The sequence below is a fragment of the Dipodomys merriami genome, unplaced genomic scaffold (assembly GCF_024711535.1).
Source record: "Dipodomys merriami isolate MVZ:Mamm:240054 unplaced genomic scaffold, mDipMer1.0.p SCAF_37, whole genome shotgun sequence".
Taxonomy (NCBI): domain Eukaryota; kingdom Metazoa; phylum Chordata; class Mammalia; order Rodentia; family Heteromyidae; genus Dipodomys; species Dipodomys merriami.
Window position 1 is genome coordinate 4,518,557 of NW_027205270.1, and position 21,166 is coordinate 4,539,722.

Here is a 21,166-nt window from a genome sequence, read left to right on the forward strand (position 1 = left end):
TCTAGAACAGTAGTGAGATTTTTGGCAAGAGCAGAAAGAATCTAGAATAGCAGTGAGATTGTTTTTGTTTTTGCTTTGTTTTGATTATTATTCTTTTTTTTTTTTTTGGCAAGAGTAGATTTTGAAATCATTCCTTGAAATAGTTAATATTTGGGAGGAGGCCCGAATATGATACCTTGTAAGGCTTTCCTCTGCCCTCCAGCGACCTGTCAATACCTTCAGTACAGACTTTTTATTTTCGGTCGGTGGTGGGGCTTGAATTCTTGGCTTGGGCACGGTCCCTGAGCTCTTCAGCTCAAGACAAGCTCTCTACCACGTAAGCCTCAGCGCCATTTCCGGCTTCCTTGGTGGTTAAAGTCTCACTGACTTTAAGCTTACAGTTGTGAACCGCTATTCTCATATTTCAGCCTCTTGAGTACCTAGGATTACAGGCGTGAGCCACCAGCGCCTGGCCAGGTTATTTTTTTAAAGGTAGCTTTGGGACATTAATTCTATTGGAACCACAAATAATCACACTATTTCAAGTGCTAAATCCTTCCAATAGCTTACAATTCCTGAGTATGAAGCCCAGTGTGTGTGTGTGTGTGTGTGTGTGTGTGTGTGTGTGTGTGTGTGTGTGTGTGTGTGTGTGTGTGTGTGTGTGTGTGTGTGTGTGTGTGTGTGTGTGTGTGTGCAAATGGAACCCGTGGCCCCAGTAAGACTACAGTTTGCCCTTTTCAGTTGAGTATCTCCCAGCTACCCAGCCCAAACTCAATTTCAGCTCCTGTTAGGGGTATTCGTTTTTGTAAGTTCGGGGAAACTGCAAGCTGTTGGTCAGCAACTATTTTGTTCTTTCTGTTCATTCAAGGAAGAGTTAGTGGGGGGCAGGTAGTAGGACAGAACGTAAGCAAAAGACGTCTCTTATTCTCTTGTGGAACTTATAATACAAGATTTAAATACTAAATTAGTAATTGCACAAAAAAAGAAAACCTGAAGTTGAGATCAGAGTGGCCAATAGAAGATACCAGCAAAGAATGAGAGCCTCTATTGGGCTTTTGATGTGAGGAAACTGAAGATAACAGCTAGTGCAAAGAGAAGGGGCATCGTTTCCTGGCTGGGAGAAAACCTTTTTTGTAGGGTTGTAACTTAGTTCATTATGGTGAAATAGGGAAGTAATGAAGCAGGCACCTAGATAACTAATTAAAGTAGCTCTAAACTTGGAGATTTGCCCCTTTTGTCCCCTACCGGCCGCCATCTGAACGCGACGGCTAACAACGTCGCCACACTGACTTCTGGGAGTTGTAGTCCCAACCTGACCCTGCAGACATGGCGGCCTGCATGGCAGGTGGCTGCAGGCGCCCAATGGGGCTGACCCAAAGCTTCAGAGCAGCGAGGGCGCTACTCCGCGCGCCAGCTTCCGTCGTCTGTCGTAAGTGGAGCTGGGCTGGTCGGCCCGGGTGCGGTCAGGGTCAGAGGCGGCGGGGTTTCGCGGGTCTCAGGGCGGGCCACGGTTTCTGACCTCCCTCCACGTTTGCAGGGCTGCGCGCGGAGCCGGGCCGGCCGCAGAGCTCTGGCCCTTTAGAGCCCGGCGCCTTCCAGCCGCCGCAGAAACCCGTCATCGTGGACAAGCGGCAGCGCCCGAGCGAGGAGAGGAGGTGAGGGCTGAGCGGCGCGGGGACGTCGGGGATTCGGGGTAGGGGTTGGCGGGATCTGGGAGCTTTGCGAGGGACGCGCATGCGCCGTAGCCCCGACTCGGAGTGGTGGGAATAGAGTGGTTAAGTTTTCCCTCCCCCAGCCTTAAGTTTGGGGTAGAAATCAACTAGTCAAAACTCACCGTGATTCAGGCGGGAATTCCTGGCAATTTAGTAAAGCCGAACTAATTTGCTCACCCAAACTGTGCATAGAAACCTGGTTCACTGCTAAGTGGATTTAAAGGCGAAGATGTGTAGAAAGTGTCCCCTCTGTCGAGCTGGGTGAAAAGCCATCCAGGCGACCACACTTAAATCCTGGCTTGACCGACTCATACCTTCAGCCTCTTCCTCTGTAAAATGAGATAACACTGGTAATCATCTAGTTGCTGAAGGAGCTAAGCTATGCTTCTGGGTTGGCTTTCTGTCATTGTGATTGACTTCCTAACATAATCAACTTAAAGGAGGAAAGGTTTGTTCCACTACCTCCAAGTGGCTGGCCACCAAGCCCTTAGCTTATATGGCATTTGGGGGAGGAAGATATTTAAGATTCATACCATATTAACGCCGTTAGGTGTTTTTAAAGCTTTTGACAAAATGCTGAGGAATTGTTAGCTATCTTCAGGGGCTTTAACAATAACTTTAGAACTTAAGTTTCAGAGATAACAGTGACTTTTTACTAAAGAGAACAAAGAATAAACACCATATTCCCCCATGTAAAGTGACATTTTTTTCCCCCATAGTAGCTTGAGTTTTTCGTTTTTTAAAAAATTTCTATTTTTCACAGGTTCTTGAGTCCTGAATTCATTCCTCCAAGGGGAAGAACAAGTCCTCTGAAATATTACCTGGAAAGAAAAGACATGTTAGAAAGGAGAAAAGTACTTCACATCCCAGAGTTCTATGTTGGTCAGTACCAGTGGGATGCTTTTATTAGTTGGAGGGTTAGTTTTCTTTTTATAAAGATCATTCCTTACATATCTGAGTTTTGTCTGTAGGAGGTATTTTTGCTAATATTAGACTATTAGGAAGGTAATTGGTCTGGACATGTTACCGTTTTTCTTCATTCCATAAACGCTGGCTTCTCCTTTGTAGGAAGCATACTGCGTGTCACCACAGCAGACCCTTATGCCAATGGGAAAACCAGCCAGTTCCTGGGGATCTGCATCCAGAGGTCAGGGGTAGGACTTGGTGCTACTTTTATCCTTAGGAATACTATTGAAGGACAAGGTAAGTGGCATTACATTATTTCATTTGTCTAGGAAATGTTATCTCAGGACTCTTTTTTGTTTCTTCATTCCTTGGATAAACCATTTGAAGCTTGATTGAGGTGGCATCTAGGGAAGATAACATGAAGCCTATGGACTTTGAATTGACAACTATGGCTATTGCTTAAGTGCCTTCTCTTGAAGGTGTCTTTTATTCTGTTTCTTACTAATGACCACAGTCATTTGAAGTAGTCTTCCCCAACCATGGCAGCACAGAAGTCTGCATAGCAGTGCAGGGATAATCCTTGAAGGAGCAGATAACCCTGGGAACATTAGACAGGTATGATATCCTTGTGAGTTACTTGCCCCTAAAATGGAATCATAGCCTACTTAAACTAGAAATCAGGTGCTGTTTTCATTTCCTTTCACACATCCAGACAATACATTTTCTAGATTTAGACTCCCAAGAGAAAGATTCTTTTATATTTTTCCACCCTCCCTATTGGCTCTTCCCTGACATCATTTTCACCCCCCCCCATTCCCCCCACTAGTGCCATCTCCATTTTCTCTTCCTGCTCTCTTTCCCATCTGTGCTGCTGTCACCAAGTGCCCAAGTTGTCATTTGTAAAGAACATTTATTTCTCACAGATCTGGAGGCTGAAGAGTACACAATCAGGACACTGGCAGAATCTGTGTCTCGTGGGGCCCATCCCTGCCTCCTGAGTGGCATCTTGTTGCCATGTCCTCAGAGGAGACAAGTACTAAGTCCTCAGCTCCTGTAGAGGATGAAGGCAAAAGATCTAAGCTGGTCCCTTCCAGCCCTTTCATAAGATACCATTCTACTCATGAGGGCATACAACTCCTGAGTTCCTTGCTTACCCAGAGGTCTCACTTCTCAGTAGAACCAGGCTTTTCAGCATGTGTCACGGAGGGGACACATCCATGCTACCCTCGCTTAGTGTATTTCTGTGTTTCTACCAAGTGATCTACCCTGTTTTTCTACCCTGTTTTTCTCAGCATGTCTCGTTTTTCATACCCCACAGCCTTCATATTTGCTCTTCCCTTTCCCTTCTCCTCTTCCTCCCCTCCTGTTTTTCTTTTTTTTTGGATCTTTTTTTTTTTATTGTGAATGTTTTCCTCTTTTCCTTTTCTTCTTTCCTTTCCTTGACAGTCTTGTGGGCTCGATATTCCCATACTCAGCCTTTACAGTAGCTGAGACTACAAATATGTGTCACTATACTGGCTTGTTCTGTCTGGGGCTTCTTGGCCCTATATAGTACCATTTCAGATATCATCTTATCAGTGAGACTTTCCCTGATGGTCTTTTTTAAGGTTGCTGTTATCTCCTAGGTAAACTTGATGGGAGGAGAATGATCTTGTTTTGCTTTGCTGTAGGCATAGTTCCTAGGTCAGTGTCTGGAATAGAATAAGTATACTGAATGGTAAATACTGGCTTTCATTTTGGTACCAAACACTAAGAGCTAATGTGGAGTGTATATCATATTATTTATATTTCTTTTGGAATAAACCTTAAATATACCTTTGCTCTTGAGTTTTACAAGTGTACCATATATAAAATGATGACTTACAGCATCTCATGATAGTTGCTGGTTGCTGGTCTGTTTCACATAAAGGATTCTAGTGCTAACAAAAACTGTCATCAGTTAGAATTCAAATGTTTACTTTTTTTTGTTTGCCAGTATTGGGTCTTGAACTCAGATTCTGGGCACTGCTCCTTAGCTTTTTTTTTTATTTTTTATTGAATGCTGGTGCTCTAACACTTGAGCCACAGCTCCACTGGTGGTTAACTGGAGATAAAAAGTTTCATGAACTTGCCTACCCAGTCTTTTAACGATCCTCAGATCTCAGCTTCCTATATAGCTGACAGGCATGAACCACCAGCACAGCTTTTTATTAATTTTACATAATTAGTTTTGTTACTTTAATAGGGATGATTATTTTGAATCTGTCCATTGGGAAATCAAAAAGGACAACACATGGAGAAGACATCACATGCTCAGTCTTTCTCTAAACTTACACATTACCAGAATTAAAGCACTCTCAGACAACATATTTGTAGAGAGCAAGTCTTCTTAAGACTTACGTCATTCTCATTTAGGGTTCCTTACTTTTTGTTCTTTTTAATCTTTTTGTAATTTAAATTTTATTGTAAAGGTGATAAACAGTGGGGGTATAGTTATATAACTTAGGTAATAAGTATACTTCTTTTTGAGCAGTGTTACCCTCTCCCATTTTCTCCCAGTTTTTCCCCTCCAGATTTCCCTCCCCCCTAAATAGTACAGTCCATTTTTAACATAGTACCCAGTGAGTATCACTGCTGAATTGGTTCACCCTTTGTCCCCCATTTTTGTGTTTTCCCTTCCACTCCCCAAATCAGATACTTACATACAACAGTTACAGAAATCAAAAGGTGACAAAAGGGAATAAACTGTACAATAAGAAAACACTTGTTTCCATTTCTTGGAATTCATTTCAGCATCACTTTATATGGTCCTATGCACATAGCTATTGAGCCCTTATGATCCTCTCCTAGGCAATGTAGGCATCTTTGATGGCAAACTCCTGTATTAACATACCTTCAAAGTATCCTTCACTTAATACCATTTTTCCAAGTCTTTCCCACTTCCATTCTTTGATGGAAGCATTAATCTCAATCTTTAATTTAGACAGATTTAGGTTTTTTTCAGTTTCATCTTAAAAATGGTAAATTTCTTATTTTCTTCTTGTAGTATCTTTATGCTAGTTGCTTTATGTATTTGAGGCATTTTCAAGGTGACTTGGATTGTAAGACTGTGTTTTTTTTTTGTTTTTTTAGGTGTTGAGATTTGCTTTGAACTGTATAATCCTCGAATCCATGAGATCCAAGTAGTCAAATTAGAGAAACGGCTGGATGATAACTTGATGTACTTACGAGATGCCCTTCCTGAGTACAGCACTTTTGATATGAACATGAAACCAGTAATAACAGAGTCGAACCAGGAAGTTCCTATTAATGAGGTATAAGTTGTATATTTGAGTTAGAAATATAAGTATAAAATACTAAAGAATCATCTCAGGGGTGTAGCCCTCGTTTCACATGCATGAAATCCTGTGTTCCATCTTAATGAAAGCTTCAGAAATTTATTTATTATGAAAATAATGTATAAAGGGGTTACAATTACATGGGCAAGATAATTAGTACATTTCTTATCAAGCATTGTTGCCTCCTCCTTTGTTTCCCCTTCCCATCCCTTTCAATCTCCCTCCCACCCCCCAAAGTTGTAAAGTTCGTTTTTCGACATAAAGACTTGTACGTCTCATTGCTGCAAGGGTCCACCTGTATCCCTATTTAAATGATTTGTTTTTGCCCTTCCCCTCCACAAATTATACCAACCTCAAATAAAGTGAAAGCAGGGGTTAGACCGTGGGGGAGGGACATACAAAGCAACAAAGAAATCCTCTTATAAAAGGTGGCTCAGTGGTAGAGTGCTTGCCTTACATGCATGAGGCCCTGGGTTCAATTCCTCAGCACCACATAAGTAGAAAAAACTGGAAGTGGCGCAGTGGCTCAAGTGGTAGAGCACTAGACTTGAGTTTAAGAGCTGAGGGACAGCGCCCAGGCACAGAGTTCAGGCCCCATGACCAGCAAAAAAAAAAAAAAAAGATGGAAAAAATTCCATTTCTTAAAAAAAATATTTTTTTTTATATTTGTATCAGGCTAATACTTAGTTGTTTACTGTCTTCCTTAGCTGAAAGTAAAAATGAAACCTAAACCCTGGTCTAAGCGCTGGGAACGTCCACAATTCAATATTAAAGGAATCAGATTTGATCTTGCTTTAACTGAAGAACAAATGAAGGAAGCTCAGAAGTGGAGTAAGCCTTGGCTGGAGTTTGATATGATGAGGGAATATGATACTTCAAAGCTTGAAGCTGCAATATGGGATGAAATCCAAGCCTCAAAAGCATCCTGACTTTGAGAACACAATTGGTAGCAGTAGAAGATGTGTTGTCTCTCAGAGGACTTATTGGAAAACTTATGAGAACACAATTATTAAGTAAACTAAGTCATTATTTTCTTAGTATTTTTTAAATAAATGAAATTTGCTCATGTTTATTATGCCACGAAAGAGAATCATCTCATCCCAGAATTGTGTGATCATTCTTTCATTGTAGGCAAAGCCACAGTTGGACCAATGCATCATCACCAGAAGGCTCTTCCTGAGCATGGAATCTGAACAAGGGGACTGAGGGAATTGTGTCTGTAAACTGTGAAATAAATCACAAATATGGAATATTATATGACTTGATCTGTAATGAACATTGACACGTCTACCATCATGTTTCAAAATAGAACCTTTAATAGTATCTAAATACATGGTGCATGCCTGTAATCCCAGGACTCTGGAGGCCATAGAAAAAAATTCTAGGTTAAGAATAGAACATTTACTAATTAAAAATTCAAGTCAGAAAGTATTTTAAAAGTAAAAAAGTTTACAAGTTTCGGGCTGGGAAGGTGGCTCAGTGGTAGAGCGCTTGCCTTGCATGCCTGAGGCCCTGGGTTCGATTCCTCAGCACCACATAAGCAAAAAGAAAAAAGCCGGAAGTGGCCCTGTGGTTCAAGTGGTCGAGTGCTAACCTTGAGCTGAAGAGCTGAAGGACAGTGCCCAGGCCCAGCGTTCAGGCCCCACGACCAGACCAAAAAAAAAAAAAAAAAGTTTACAAGTTTCATATACAACAGAGTATCTGCCATTTATTCTGCCTGGCATCTCTGCCATTAAAAAAAAAAAAACAAAACTTCAAAACAACACATACATTTTTGCAAATAATGAAAACATCAGAAAAGATAAACTCAGAATGAAGACAGCAGTCGTAGCTGGGTTTGTAGTTGTGTAGGGGTACAACATGCTTTCTAGCAAACAGCAATGGTTTGAATTTCTTACATGTGATTTTATAATTTGTGCGACTAATAGAAATTTTTAAAAAATCCTTAAATGAACTACAGGTCTTCAATGCAGTAGAGATAACAAGTTTCATGTAACTAGAAAAGTAGGCCACACATTCAGATCCTATAACGTTAACTAGTTTTTTTTTTTTCCAGTTACCTTTTGGAAGCCAATTTGTAAAGTATCTATTTGGGGTTTCCGTTGAATAATTTTACAAAAACTCAACTTAAATTTTTTTCTTAATTTTTATATCTTAACTCAGACTTATAAAATACTTTATCAGAAACCAAGTCACATGTTTTCAGTGTTTAAAATACTGGTTCCCTCTTTAATCCACACACACACACACACACACACACACACACACACACACACACACACACACACACACACACACACACACACACACACACACACACACACACACACACACACACACACACACACACACACACACACACACACACACACACACACACACACACACACACACACACACACACACACACACACTACACACTAATAACTTCCTAATAGTAATGACTTAGGGCACCAGAAAACATCTTACGTAGTATGAAAAGTGGCAATTAAGGAAAATTGCCAAGTAGAGAAAAACAGTATTTTGAAAATATAAAGGTGTCATAAGTCTGTAAGAAAAAAGTAATAGCCATTTCAAGAAGAAATTACAAATGGACACAACACATGCTCATTCTCAACAGCCCCAACAAATACCTAAGATTCTTTTTAATCATCTGCAATAAGTAATTTTTTTAAAAAAATTACCTGTTAAAACTGTTGAGGCTTGTGATTATATAACAAATTTGTAGAGATTCCTGAAGAACAGCTGGACTATCACTTATAAAATGTTTTAAAATGCCTTAAGTCATTTAACACTTTACAAATAATTCTAATTAACATTTCTTTATTTGCAAATAACTACAATAAAAAGCACAACTTAAGGGAGTTTTATGCTTAGCTAAGCCAAAATAGAGCTACATGCCACATTTCTCCAATTTCCCTCTTAAACTGGGAAAGAAGAATCAGAGAGGACACTCTTGAGGACATGGGAAGGTAGTGTGGAGAATGGGAGGGAGTTCTATCTACCCTTTTACAAATCCTACTTCCATTATATGGAGTACAGATGTGTCAGCTTTGTTGGCAAAGGATGTAACTGCAGTACTTTCTTAGAAAGTTTAATCAAACTTCTTTAATTAGAGGTGTAAGATGGTCTAGGTGATACTCTTCTATGATAGATTCTGCTTGATTCACAGCTTTTATTTTCACCAGAGTGAGAATTATGTCTTTCACTTCATTCCTGGAAAACAAACAAAACTTTTTAAAAATGAAAGTAATCAGGGCTGGGGTATAAGCTCAGTGGCACAGTGTATATTTAGCACCCCAAACCCTACAAAAATGGTATGGGAAATAAGGCACAGTAATCAACTCTGAATAATTCTTAATAATCTAGCAAAAGTTTTACCTTAAACTGATCATCTAAAATAGCATAAAATGAAGAGATACTTCCTTCACATACAGTAATGGAATGTGTAGTGATACTTTTAGTTAATAGGCAACTGCTGAAGTGTTTCTATCGCCTAGTGACATGCCGGTCATATGATATACAGCACTTAGTTATGTGTTTGTGGTGTGCTGGTATAAAGAAACCTGCTGGAGGTTATAAATAATAAAATAATGAAAAGCACAGTAATACAGTTATGTATAGTAGTACTAATATTTGATAAATGACTAGGTTACTGGCTCATGTATTTACCACAGTATTCTTCTACTCATTAGAGTGTGCTTGGTCATTTAAAAGACTGAAGCTGCCAACTGCAGCCTCATATGTCTTGTGGGTGCTGCATCTCTTGAATGCCTCCTTTTCCCTTATATTTGATTTATTCTTGTATGCTTTATTCAACAAGTCCCTAGGAATAACAGAGTACAACATACACACACACATGCCTAGGAGTGTAGTAGGTTATACTATCTAGATTTGTGTGTAATTACATCATTTGTCCAATAACAGAACTGCCTAGTGTGATACATTTCTTAGAATGTATTCTAGTCATTAAGTAATGTGACTATAATCACAAAGTTCAAAGACAGACTATTAATAAGTGCATTCTGGTGAATGCCTGTGAAAAGCAGGAAAACAGAGAAGTTTCAGTAGTGCTGAGTTGCTATAAGGTTGTTGGCTAGGCCAACATGGGAGGCCTAGTCATTATGGGAAAATGACGGGAGTATTTATACTAGGTATAAAGAAATACTACAATCTCAGCCACTTTCATTTTAGTTTCTGGACAGGTGGTTTATCAGAGCAGCGACAGGGAAATTCAGAGCAGAGACTGGCTACCACTGGGTAAAACACCAGGCTGTAGAACCACATCAATAACTGTTGAGTCTTTACAAATGAAATTAAATGAAATTGAAAAACAAAACAAAAACACATTTTAACATATTTTGTCTTTTAATAGTGCCTGCAATCAAACCCAGTGCCTTGGGCATGCTAGACAAACACTAGAGCACATTTTAAAATGTCTAACAAAACCGGGTGCTGGAGGCTCACGCCTATAATCCTAGCTACCCAGGAGGCTGAGATCTGAGGATCATGGTTCAAAGCCAGCCTGGGCAGGAAAGTCTGTGAGACTCTTATCTCCAATAAAAAGCACTCAGAAAACCAGAAGTGGTGCTGTGGCTCAAGTGGTAGTATACTTAGCCTTCAGCTGAAGAGCTGAGGGACAGCACCCAGACCCAGAGTTCAAGCCCCACAACTGACAAAATAAAAATTAAAAAAAAAGTCTAACAAGAGATTTTCAATTTAAAGTTTAAATCCACAAATTTTCCTGTGTTGTATAAGTGCTAAGTGCTTAGTTTGGAAGAGATTTAACAGAATATATATGCCCAGGGTATTATTATAAAATAGCTATTCCAAGTGTAATTCTACAGCATTACAAAATCTTGACAGATTTTTTAGTATAGAAAAAGTACAAATCTTTCTAAAACCTGCAAAAAAGAAATTCTTGTACTGTGCTTATGAAAGTAAAAATAATATATTACCTGAATTCACTGCTAGATAACTTGTGTGCAGATAGCGATAAAAACTGGCTGAAGTTTTCTAGTTGGGGAATAGGTGTCCCTGTAGCAGAATGCTCCAACCACTGTTCTGGTATGCAGGCTGCTACCTGTTAATCCAAACAATGACATTCTTGACCCTTGTTACCTGTCATCTCACAGTGATTGTGCAAGATGAGTATTCATCTCCCCATTTTATATTTAGGCTTCAGTAAAATTTTTGTAAAATATTCCTTTGTCAAAGGTAACAATATTTTCCTAAGCAAAAACATGGTTCTTAACACAACTGGCAAAACAAATATATGTGTACTACTCTGCATTTCTCTGATTCACAATACTGCTCATCTTTCCCACATATCGCAGACTATGTTTACATATCCTGTTGTGGTCACTGTATATTTCTGAGATTTGTAAAGAGCTTTAAAAAAATTAAGGTGGATCTTAATTCTTATGTATTGCAGCTTCTTTCCTAGTTTTGCAAATCATATCCTTTATAAAAGTGTTTTATTATAGAAAATTTCAGACTGGCAACAGGAGAAACAGTAGTATAGTGAGCCTACTCAACACTCCAGTTAACAACCATTAGTATCCACAGCTTTTTGGCTTATGTGTTTGATCCACTAAGGTTTTAAATTTCTATCAAACTGATCGCTTTCTTTTCACCATTTCATTTACTCCCTACTCCCAGATGATCATTTATCTTTTTAGTATATTTTGTAATTTCATTTTTTAAATTTTTACACCTAAAATGTAATTATTGCTTGACTAATTGCTATGCTTGGGATAGAAATCAGTGCCTCTGCATGCTAGGCACGTGCTCTACCACTAAAATATATCCAGCCATCAACAACCATGTGCTAGTATGTGGGCTAGAACACGTATGTGCTAGTACTGAGGCTTGAACTCAAGGCCTCAGTGCTGTCCCTTAGCTTTTTCACTCAAAGCTGGTGCTCTACCATTTGACCCACTGTGCTACTATTGTCTTTTTGATGGTGAGTTGTAGACAAGAGTCTCTTGAACTTTTCTGTCCAGTCTGGCTTTTGAGTAGCTAGGATTACAGGTGTGAGACACTTGTATCTGGATCTTTTGATGTTTGAGGTATGCTTTCACTATATACCCCAAGTTGTTCTCAAAGTTGCTGTGTTTCAGTTGGCAGCAGATTGACATCCCTACCTCGGCCTCTTGCATGTTGGGATTATAGGCATGTGCCATCATGGCTGGCTTTCAAAACTACAGGAATTCTTCAATATGGAAGAGTATCTTCTGGGTTTCTACTCTTACATAAGCATCACAGTTTTGTTTTGTTTCAAGATACATTTCAATAGTTAATTTGTTCCCAGTTTTTTGAGTCAAGGTCTTGCCATACCGAGCTTAAGCTGGCCTGGAACTTGTGATCCTCCTCTTTAACCTTGGAATTCTGGGATTTGGAGTCAATACTGCCTCACCTAACAGCTAATTTTTTTTTCACTTTATTTTAATCTGTTACCATCTCATTCTAATTAGAAGAAAAAGGCTATCAATTTATCCAAGCCACAAAAGTAGCAGCTAGCTGGTTCAGAAAATATAATCTTTCAGAAAGTTAAAATTTTAAAAACAGATAAAACTAGAATCATTTCCTCTGCAGCTTACCTGGCTGCACTTCTTTACAACATCTGGCCCAGAAATAGCATTAAGAAGAGCAATCATAAGGTATCGGTTAAGTAGCTTCTCTAGTCCCAGCTCTCGCAAGGTGTCGTCAGGGAGAAGTCCATTCCAAAGAAGAACATTGCGGAAGAGCTAACATAAAATGTCACGAGATTAATACACAGGCTCTCCATTAAGACTATTAAGACTTCTTTTTTTGTTTTGTTTGGTTTGTTTGCAGGTTGTGGGGTCTGAACTCTGGGCCTGGGCACTGTCCCTCTGCATTTCAGCTCAAGGCTAGTGCTTTACCACTTGAGCCACAGCACCACTTTCATGACTACTCAGTCTCTAACAAACAGTTGGTCAAACTCTTCAAGTCTCCCTACAATTAGCTCTATTGAACTGGCATTAATTCTCGCTCTTGGAAACTCGCTGCCTATTTCAACTCTGACAAACATCCATTCACTCCATTAACACTGCCTTCCAATTGTCATAGCAATGGCTATTTTCGGTGTGTCTCCTAATTCTTTTGGTGGCTATTTAACAACTTCACCTTTATTCTTAGCAACCACTATAAAAGTTCTTTGAGGCCATTCTCTATGGCCTTTCTAAGGTTTCTCTGAAGACTCCATTTGCCCCACCCTGCCTTCTGTCCTCTCTTCTGTTTGGCCTCCTCCTCAGAACCTGTTATTCATGGTCAAAGCTCCAATACTAACCACATGCAGTTAACTCTAAAATGCCCAGCTCAGCTCTGTATGGCTTCTGAAATTGGGACTCATACATAGCTGCTTCCTAAACCTTGGTATTTCCATTTTTGGCCCATCTTCACAGTTCTATTCAATTTACTATGTCTAAAAGAGATTTCCATTACAGGACTTTTCTTCTTCCGATATCTTCTACAGTGTCCCCAAAGAAGACCGTAAGCTGCCAGTCAGGAACTAAGCTATGATCCCATGTTGCTCATGTATAATTAATTAGTTGTGGAGTATGGAAAATGCTTCATCTGAAACATCTTTTGAATCTATCATTTCTTCTTTACCATTCCTTCTGCCACTGAATTAGCAATAACTTTATTGTTTAGATCAAGGGCTAGCCAGTTATTGCTAGGAGTTAATTTTAGCCTCCTGTCTATTTCCATAGGGCCTATGAGACAAGAATGGTCCATTTCTTACATGGCATTTCTAAAAATGAGAATATTTTTAACATTGTTTTAACTGTGTGATATACAAATTTCCAAATCCATGAGCAAAGTTTTCCTGAAACATAGCCCTTCATTTGTTAACACAGTCTACTTTTTTTTTTTAAAATCAGTGGTAGAGTAGAATGATTTGATAGACACTGTACGGTCTGCAAAGCTTAAAACATCTCCCATAATCTCCCATATATAAATATGGGCGATGCCTACTGTCTCCCAGGAAATTTTTAAAAGAAATTTTAGTGTTTATTTTTGCAGGTTTTTTTTTTTTCCTCACCTTTAGAGCTGACCAGAACTGTCTGTCTTGGAACTTTGAATGTGGTGACATTTTGTTTTCTACAGCACTAATTTAAAAGAAAGAAAAAAAGACAAAATATAAAGGACATTTCAGAGCTAATTTCAAAAACAGACTTTTTAAAAAAGCAAAGTAAATCTATGGAATACAAACTGGGGTACTCTGGTAACACCTCAATTAAAGATTACAAATATATCAACACTGTCTCAACAACCCCATTTCTGAGAATGCATCCTACTGAGATGCTTATGTGTACATACAGTATGTCAGTCAGATGGTTTACAGCATCACTGTACAGCTGCCCATTAGGCATAGGATAACCACATGAAGAGCTAAAGAATGAATGAAGGAAACTATGATGATATGAAATGATCTAAAAAATGAACTACATGAAAAAAGGTATAAAGTTCTATTGTTTACAATAGCCTTTTTTTGTACAAAGGAGGGAGTTACAAGGAAGATTATATCCTATGTACACATTTACTATTAGTATCAAGGAAGTATGGAAAGATTATGAAAATTATTTACAGTTGATTATTTTTACATGTATATATACTTACATATATATATATATATACATATATATATATATATATAAAATCTGAGTGGACAGAGGAGATCAGGGTGGAAATGAATAAAACTTTCTATTTTAAATATAAATTAACAAAAAATGCATATATGAGAACATACTGCTTAATTAAAACATTCTAAAACAAACCTTCCAGGGTATAATTCTTATCTGCAGACATATCTTCTTGGCTCAAAATAAACTAAAAAGCACTGAGATTCCTTTTCCCACCATCACTGGATAGCTGACTGGTAATGCTCACAAATCATTACTATGACTGAAGCTTTCTTGGCAAGGGTCTATCCATGTATCAAATCCCACTTGTTTCAGTGGAAGAAGGGAAAATTCAGTTGCAGTTGCTGGTCTACTGGTGTTCTAGGCTTATGTTATGTTTCCTGTAAAGGCACTACTGTGTTCTGAGCACCCTTTTCATCTTTCTAAAGTACTGTGCATTAGCCACCAACTTTACCCCCTTTCAGATAAGGATATCAGTACATGGAAAGGGCCAAAGCCAAAGACCTAGTAATGGTAGATCCTGGTTCTACAACCTGTGTTTTCACTACCTTATGCCACCTCTCATGTTCCTAGGCTATATATAAAAAACAAACAAACCAAAAACAAAAAACCAACAACAAAAAAACCCAAACCAAAATCATACAATGTCCAAGTGCCAAACATGGGATATAGCAGACAACTGAAAAATATTTAGTGATATATTAAGTTGCACATTAGTAGAATATGTGCACCATATTTTGAAAATAGTATAGTTTTACATTGCATTCTCAACAAATCTGTCTTATATGGTAAGCTATTTCAAGATATCTATAAATCAACAACTCTTACCTCTTTGGATATAAAGGAATAAAAACATCATCTTCTATTGTCTTCTTCATTCTTGAAATAATGGATTTAAGTAAATCCTATTTAAGAACGTGATAACAGCAAGAATATGGTTGGAAATATATTTACCAAAATCTACAATTTTTTTTTATTGTGAAAATACTGTACAGAGGGATTACAATTACATGGGCAAGATAACAAGTACATTTCTTACCAAGCATTGTTGCCTCCTCCTTTGTTTCCCCTTCCTATTCTTTCCCATACTCTCCCTCCCCTGACCAAAGTTGTAAAGTTCGTTTTTCGACATAACAACTTGTACATCTCATTTTTAACCATTGAAATAATTATCAATTGGGTATAACAAAAGCATTCATCCCAGTTGTTGTAGATGTTTGTAGTTGCATTATTTTCACTTTCTATTACAATTTGTTGCATGAATACTTCTAATGGGACACATCGTTTTCAGTTATGAGTCTATAATAGGTAATGATCTGTAAAAATTCTTACATAAGTCTTTCAGTAAACATAATAATATATTTCCAATGGGTATATACATAAGAATGAAATTGATGAATATAGCTTATAACCATATGTTCTACTTTGTACAAAAATAGCATACTGCTTTCCAAAATAGTGGTATCCCATTTGTATTTTCACTGACTAAGAAACCCTGTCACCCCTACTTTCTTTTTCTTTTTTTTTTTTTTGCCAGTCGTGGGGCCTGAACTCTGGGCCTGGGAGCTGTCCTTCAGCTCTTCAGCTCAAGGCTACTGCTCTACCACTTGAGCCACAGTGCCACTTCTGGCTTTTTCTGCTTATGTGGTGCTGAGGAATTGAACCCAGGGCCTCATGCATGCAAGGCAAGCACTCAACCACCGAGCCACCTTCCCAGCCCCTCCCCTACTTTCTTATTAAAACTTGTATTTTTGTTTTTAACTTTTGTTATTCTGTGGCTATAACGTCAGATTCTCATTGTTTTTTATTTCTCATTTCCCTGTTCTCATATTTGGCTCTTTTGTAAAGAATGTTAAGCTGTTTCTGAATGTTTATGGGTTGTGTTTTTGTGTGTGTTAGCTTTTGCCTTTTCCTTATTGATCTGTAGAAGCCTACAATTAAGCCTACAATTATGAGCAACAAATTGCTCATAAATGTAAAATCCAAACAAATTTATTTTCTCATCTCCTCTTGGTACAGGCAGGTGCAGTTTGTTTCACCATATTCTTTTACCCAGAGTGGTTAATTCATTTTGTTTATATGTAAAAAATTAGACCACAATATTCAATCAGGGAATTTAAAGCACTTATACTATATACATTCATGAAATTTAAATATTAGCTCAAGTTTTTGAAGTCTGCAGTGACATGAATGTAAATATATAATGATATGATTGTAATTGGAAAACTCAGGACTTACACATGCTCATTAGGATTCTAACTTTGTAAAAGAAGGCTGGATGAAAATCTCCTACAAAGAAACTGGTTCCTGACACCCTTACCGGGGGGAAAACACACAATGACTGTTTAAATATTTGTCCTGTATGAGAAATATTTCTACTATATGATAGTGTGCCTATTCTTAAAAAAGAATCCATATTTGAAAAATAAAAATGGCACATTTTATGCAATTACTTAAGCTGATGACAGTATATGTAGCACAAACTTAAGCTGTCACCTTATCCCAACCAAACTATTCATAAATGTACAATGCAAACCAGCACATTGAACTGAATGAAGTCTTATGTCTCTTATTAATCTCTTACTCAAGACATAATCATATTCAAGTGGCCGTCTACCAATAATTATATCATCAAAAGCCAAGCAATTTTATTTTATTTTTTTGGGGGGGGGGTCAGTCATGGGGCTTGAACTCAGGGCCTGGGCACTGTCCCTGGGATTTTTTGCTCAAGGCTGTGCTCTACCACAGCTACTTCCAGTTTTCTGGTGGGTTAATTGGAGATAAAGAGTCTCACAAACTTTCTTGCCTGGGCTGTCTTCAAATAGCAATCCTGAGGTTTCACTCTCCTGAGAAGCTAGGATTACAGGTGTGAGCCATTGGTCCCTACAGAAAAATTCAATTTCATCTTAGTCCATTTCTCAGGCATCCTGAATTATTTTAAGAACAACAGTGTTCTAAGGATGATGTTCTAGAAAATATCTCCACAAAATAGCAATGCTTATATAAAAATTATTTTATTCATTTACTGTTTTTTGCAGTGCTAAGGACTGACCCCAGAGCTTTGATTGAACCCTACCACTGAGCTATATCCCAAGTCCCCAGATATCATTACCTGTTTGCTTTTATTGACTTCATTTTCACAAACAGAATGTTCTTCAAGAATCTCTCTGCAGTGTGTTATTAAGCTTCTTGTCTGCGAAGTTGACAAGGGATCCCAAATGAATTCTACAAAGTCTGAAACCAACATTTCAGTGATACACAACTTATTTACTCCATTGTTTTGCATCTCATGTACAAATAACTGAGGTCTTCAGCATAGACTATTTTTTTTCCTTATGAAGTTAAAATTAATGGTGAATTATTCCAATTAAATATTTGCACATACTTTCATTCCTTTGTTCTCCAGCTTTGTTGGACTTCTCTGGTTAAGCTACAACTTTAGCTTAAAGCCTCCTTACCACTGAGTCTGTGCCTGTAACTATGCAGCTAAAATTTGAATTTTAAAGTATCATGTCACCATAAAACTGAAATGAGCCCTTAATGATGGTCAGAAATCAAATTCTCCTTCCTTGGTCTATTCACTTATTCTTTCATCTAGAGGATTATTTCTGACCTTCTCCTTGTTCTTATTCTCAGTTGATGAACCATTTACTCTTCTAAATGACTGTTTTGTTTTTTTGTAAACTTTTGTCTCCTCCCTGTTCTCTTTTATCTACTTAATTTGGTAGGAGAGAGGGGAGGAGAACAGAAGGAAGCAGAAGAGAAGTTCCTACCCTAGCATATATAGCACTAATTCATCTGAACCTGCATGTACTCTCATGTCTCCTATTTCTACGGCGGAAGAACTGACATGCCAGTCAAGGCCAACCTTTGACAGGTGAGTGAGCTCTCTATCCTTCTGCTTATTTGCACATTGCTCCAGGAATTTGGTCCTTTCACTTGGCATTGTCACATATTTTCTATCTTTTGCTTCACTGTGAAACACTATTCTTCTTGCACTAAAAACAACTCCTTAATCCTATTACATTTCCAATACTGCTTTGGTCAATTTTCTTTAAAACAAGTTCATCAAAATATTAATTTTAATTTGCCATTTGTTTCTGGATTCTTAGAGATTAGGTCTTATCATCTTCCACTGTATTGAAACTGCTTTATCAAATCACAAGGCATTCATATAACAATACCCATAGCAGTGGTAGTAATCTTCACCTGGCTTATTATCAGCAATTACAACAGCATATCATTCTTTTTTGCTGGAAAGTCTTTTTCTTCTGGGATGCCACTCCCCTGGTTGCCTACCTACTGCTCTGGTTTATGTTGACTGTTTATTAGCTCTTCTCCTTCTAAACCTGAAGAGAACATCCTTTTTCTTCCCCATTTGCAATCATTTCCTTAATACTTAAAGTCATTTTATCCCTTTAAATGTCATCAACTTGCTCATAAATTCCAAACATATACCTCCTGCTGGGACCACTCCTTTAAGATTCACATATTCAACAATCTACTTGACATTTTTGTTTATATGTCAGGCATATCAAACTCAACATGTCCTATTTTAAGTTCCCAATACGCCTCCCCACACCATAAACATTCATTTTAATAATTCTGGCTTTAAGAAATTCAAATTTTTATCTTTCTAGTTGCTTAAGGAAAAAAAATTAAAAAGGAACCATTCTTCATTTCTATTTCTCTGTTGCCCTATAACCTATAATTCACTAGCAAATTCTGTTAGTGCAACTTTTGAATTATAGCAAAATTCAACCACTAGAAACCTGTAACTATTAATTTCTTATAAAGCTACCTATCCTTGGGATTGTTTAATCCTAAGAATGTGGATTTCTCAGGGTAGTATTTAAAAACAGCTTTAAAGTTTTATCATGTTACTGAGTAACAATGTGAAGCTGGCTGTTTCATCTTTTATATGAAAGTTCATTCTGTGTGACCTGGTAAAACAGATGCTGACCAAGTACAAGAGTTTAAGGTATAACAAGAGCCTTCAGATGTTGAAGATTGAAACATTAGCATTAGAGTACTTAGAGATGCTGGCATGAAAATGTAATAATGTTTACAGAAAGGAGAATACAAAGAAAGGAAATTTAATAGGATAGAAGAAAGATAAAGAGAAGAAACCTAACAGAAACTAAGAAAAGCATTAAAAAAATAGTGTGGATGAAAGCATGTTGCTGACAAATGACAAGCATCACAAATAAAGCAATCATATCACAAATACTAAAGACGTAGGGAATTTCATACCCAGATATTTGTATAAATATTCTTTTAATTTTTTGTTTTTGTTTTGCTGGGGCTTAATCTTAAGACCTCATTCTTACTAAGCATGCACTCTGCCCTTGAGCCACAGCTCTCTAACCTCCAAACATCTTTTAATCAGCTTGAACAGAACAAGTGTTGATATTATTAAACATAGCCCTTCCTTTTCTTCTATTTCACAGTATCTAAATATGTATTTGTAATTACCACAGACATTAACGATCTTACACTCTGTCAAAGAACAATTTAATAGTAGCAAAATTATAAGGTACCTGTAAGTCGAGGAATAATGGTTTTGTTGATGACAGCAGATAAAATTTTTTGATCAGAACTATCGGCCTTCTTTGTGTCTTCCATACTGTTCTCCATGAATTCTTCTACAGACATGAACCATGGCATTTGTCTTAAACTTGTAGAATCCAACTTACAAATGAAATTAAAAGGTTATAAATCAATAATTAAATTTATAATAAAGTAAAAAAGGCAAATAAAAAATTCTTCCTTAAGAATTTTCCTAAGGACAAGGGAGAATAATTATATATTATAAAACTATGTATGGAACATTAGTCATCTAGGCTAAGCAGGATGACATGATTTAGGGATTCTAGGCAGTAACAAAATTGTACTTGCTACATTCATTGTAAAGCCAGTATTCTGCACAGACATTTGTTAGGTACTTGAAACAGATGTAACATTTACTTCTGTTCCTTAAGTATAAAATATGTAATGTATGTGGTTTATTTTCTTAGCGAATAGCAGATGGTCAATTAATACTTTGTCAGTGGCTAAATGGAATATTGCTAGCTAAGAACAGTACCCAATTCAACTTGAATGGGTACCAACTAAGTGGATACCCAACCAATTACCTAGCACATTCTTAGAAATAAGGGTGGTTGCTACACTATGAATGCTGTGTGGTACTGACACTAACCTGGAACTAACAGATATACATGACTAAGTCAGGGAAGAGTAGAATGTGTTTAACAAAACAGAAAGAGAAGGTTATGGTCCTATTGTTTGCTTAGTGAAATGTTTATCTTTTGCTTTGCTCTCGTCCTTGAACCTCATTTTCCCATCCCTGTTTAGCAGGCATCTCTACATGGATGTAAAACTTCCTTCAACTCTCTCTCTGAAAAGTCCACACTCCCATTAATGCGTGGAAAAAGCTGCAGTTTAGAATACAAATCAGGATGATGTTTGAAGGTGGAGGCACAGAACCCGATGTTATTCTCTACATTTTACCAATTCTTACTTCCTGACAACTGCTGTAAAATCCATTTCTTTGTCACTATTATCTACATGATGAATCTGTCCC

The 21,166-nt window shown here is 37.7% G+C and overlaps 2 protein-coding genes across 5 annotated transcripts in view; one reads left to right on the forward strand and one right to left on the reverse strand.

Annotated features, from left to right (window-relative positions):
* The first annotated feature begins 1,295 nt into the window (after positions 1-1,295).
* On the forward strand, positions 1,296-7,169 carry Mrpl19 (mitochondrial ribosomal protein L19). Its single transcript, XM_069989094.1, has 6 exons — positions 1,296-1,408; positions 1,517-1,634; positions 2,455-2,573; positions 2,760-2,894; positions 5,709-5,890; positions 6,622-7,169. The coding sequence occupies exons 1-6, from the start codon at positions 1,306-1,308 to the stop codon at positions 6,841-6,843; spliced, it is 879 nt and encodes a 292-aa protein (XP_069845195.1). The 5' UTR covers positions 1,296-1,305; the 3' UTR covers positions 6,844-7,169.
* A 1,074-nt stretch (positions 7,170-8,243) lies between these two features.
* The window catches only part of Gcfc2 (GC-rich sequence DNA-binding factor 2), a 29,164-nt gene continuing 16,241 nt past the window's right edge, over positions 8,244-21,166 (reverse strand). For all 4 annotated transcript variants that reach the window (XM_069989090.1, XM_069989091.1, XM_069989093.1 and 1 more), the window contains exons 11-17: positions 20,124-20,274; positions 17,696-17,817; positions 15,412-15,488; positions 13,983-14,049; positions 12,517-12,663; positions 10,873-10,997; positions 8,244-9,130 (exon numbers count right to left, since the gene is read on the reverse strand). In XM_069989090.1, the coding sequence (XP_069845191.1) occupies positions 9,013-9,130; positions 10,873-10,997; positions 12,517-12,663; positions 13,983-14,049; positions 15,412-15,488; positions 17,696-17,817; positions 20,124-20,274 (807 nt within the window). In that variant the 3' untranslated portion in view covers positions 8,244-9,012. The remainder of the gene's footprint in view (positions 9,131-10,872; positions 10,998-12,516; positions 12,664-13,982; positions 14,050-15,411; positions 15,489-17,695; positions 17,818-20,123; positions 20,275-21,166) is intronic.

Excerpts from the sequence above, each read along its gene's own strand:
- Mrpl19 (XM_069989094.1), top strand. The coding sequence starts at position 1,306 with ATGGCGGCCTGCATGGCAGGTGGCTGCAGGCGCCCAATGGGGCTGACC. Across the intron at positions 1,409-1,516 it reads GCCAGCTTCCGTCGTCTGTC|GGCTGCGCGCGGAGCCGGGC; the intron begins GTAAGTGGAGCT and ends CCACGTTTGCAG. Across the intron at positions 5,891-6,621 it reads AGGAAGTTCCTATTAATGAG|CTGAAAGTAAAAATGAAACC; the intron begins GTATAAGTTGTA and ends TGTCTTCCTTAG.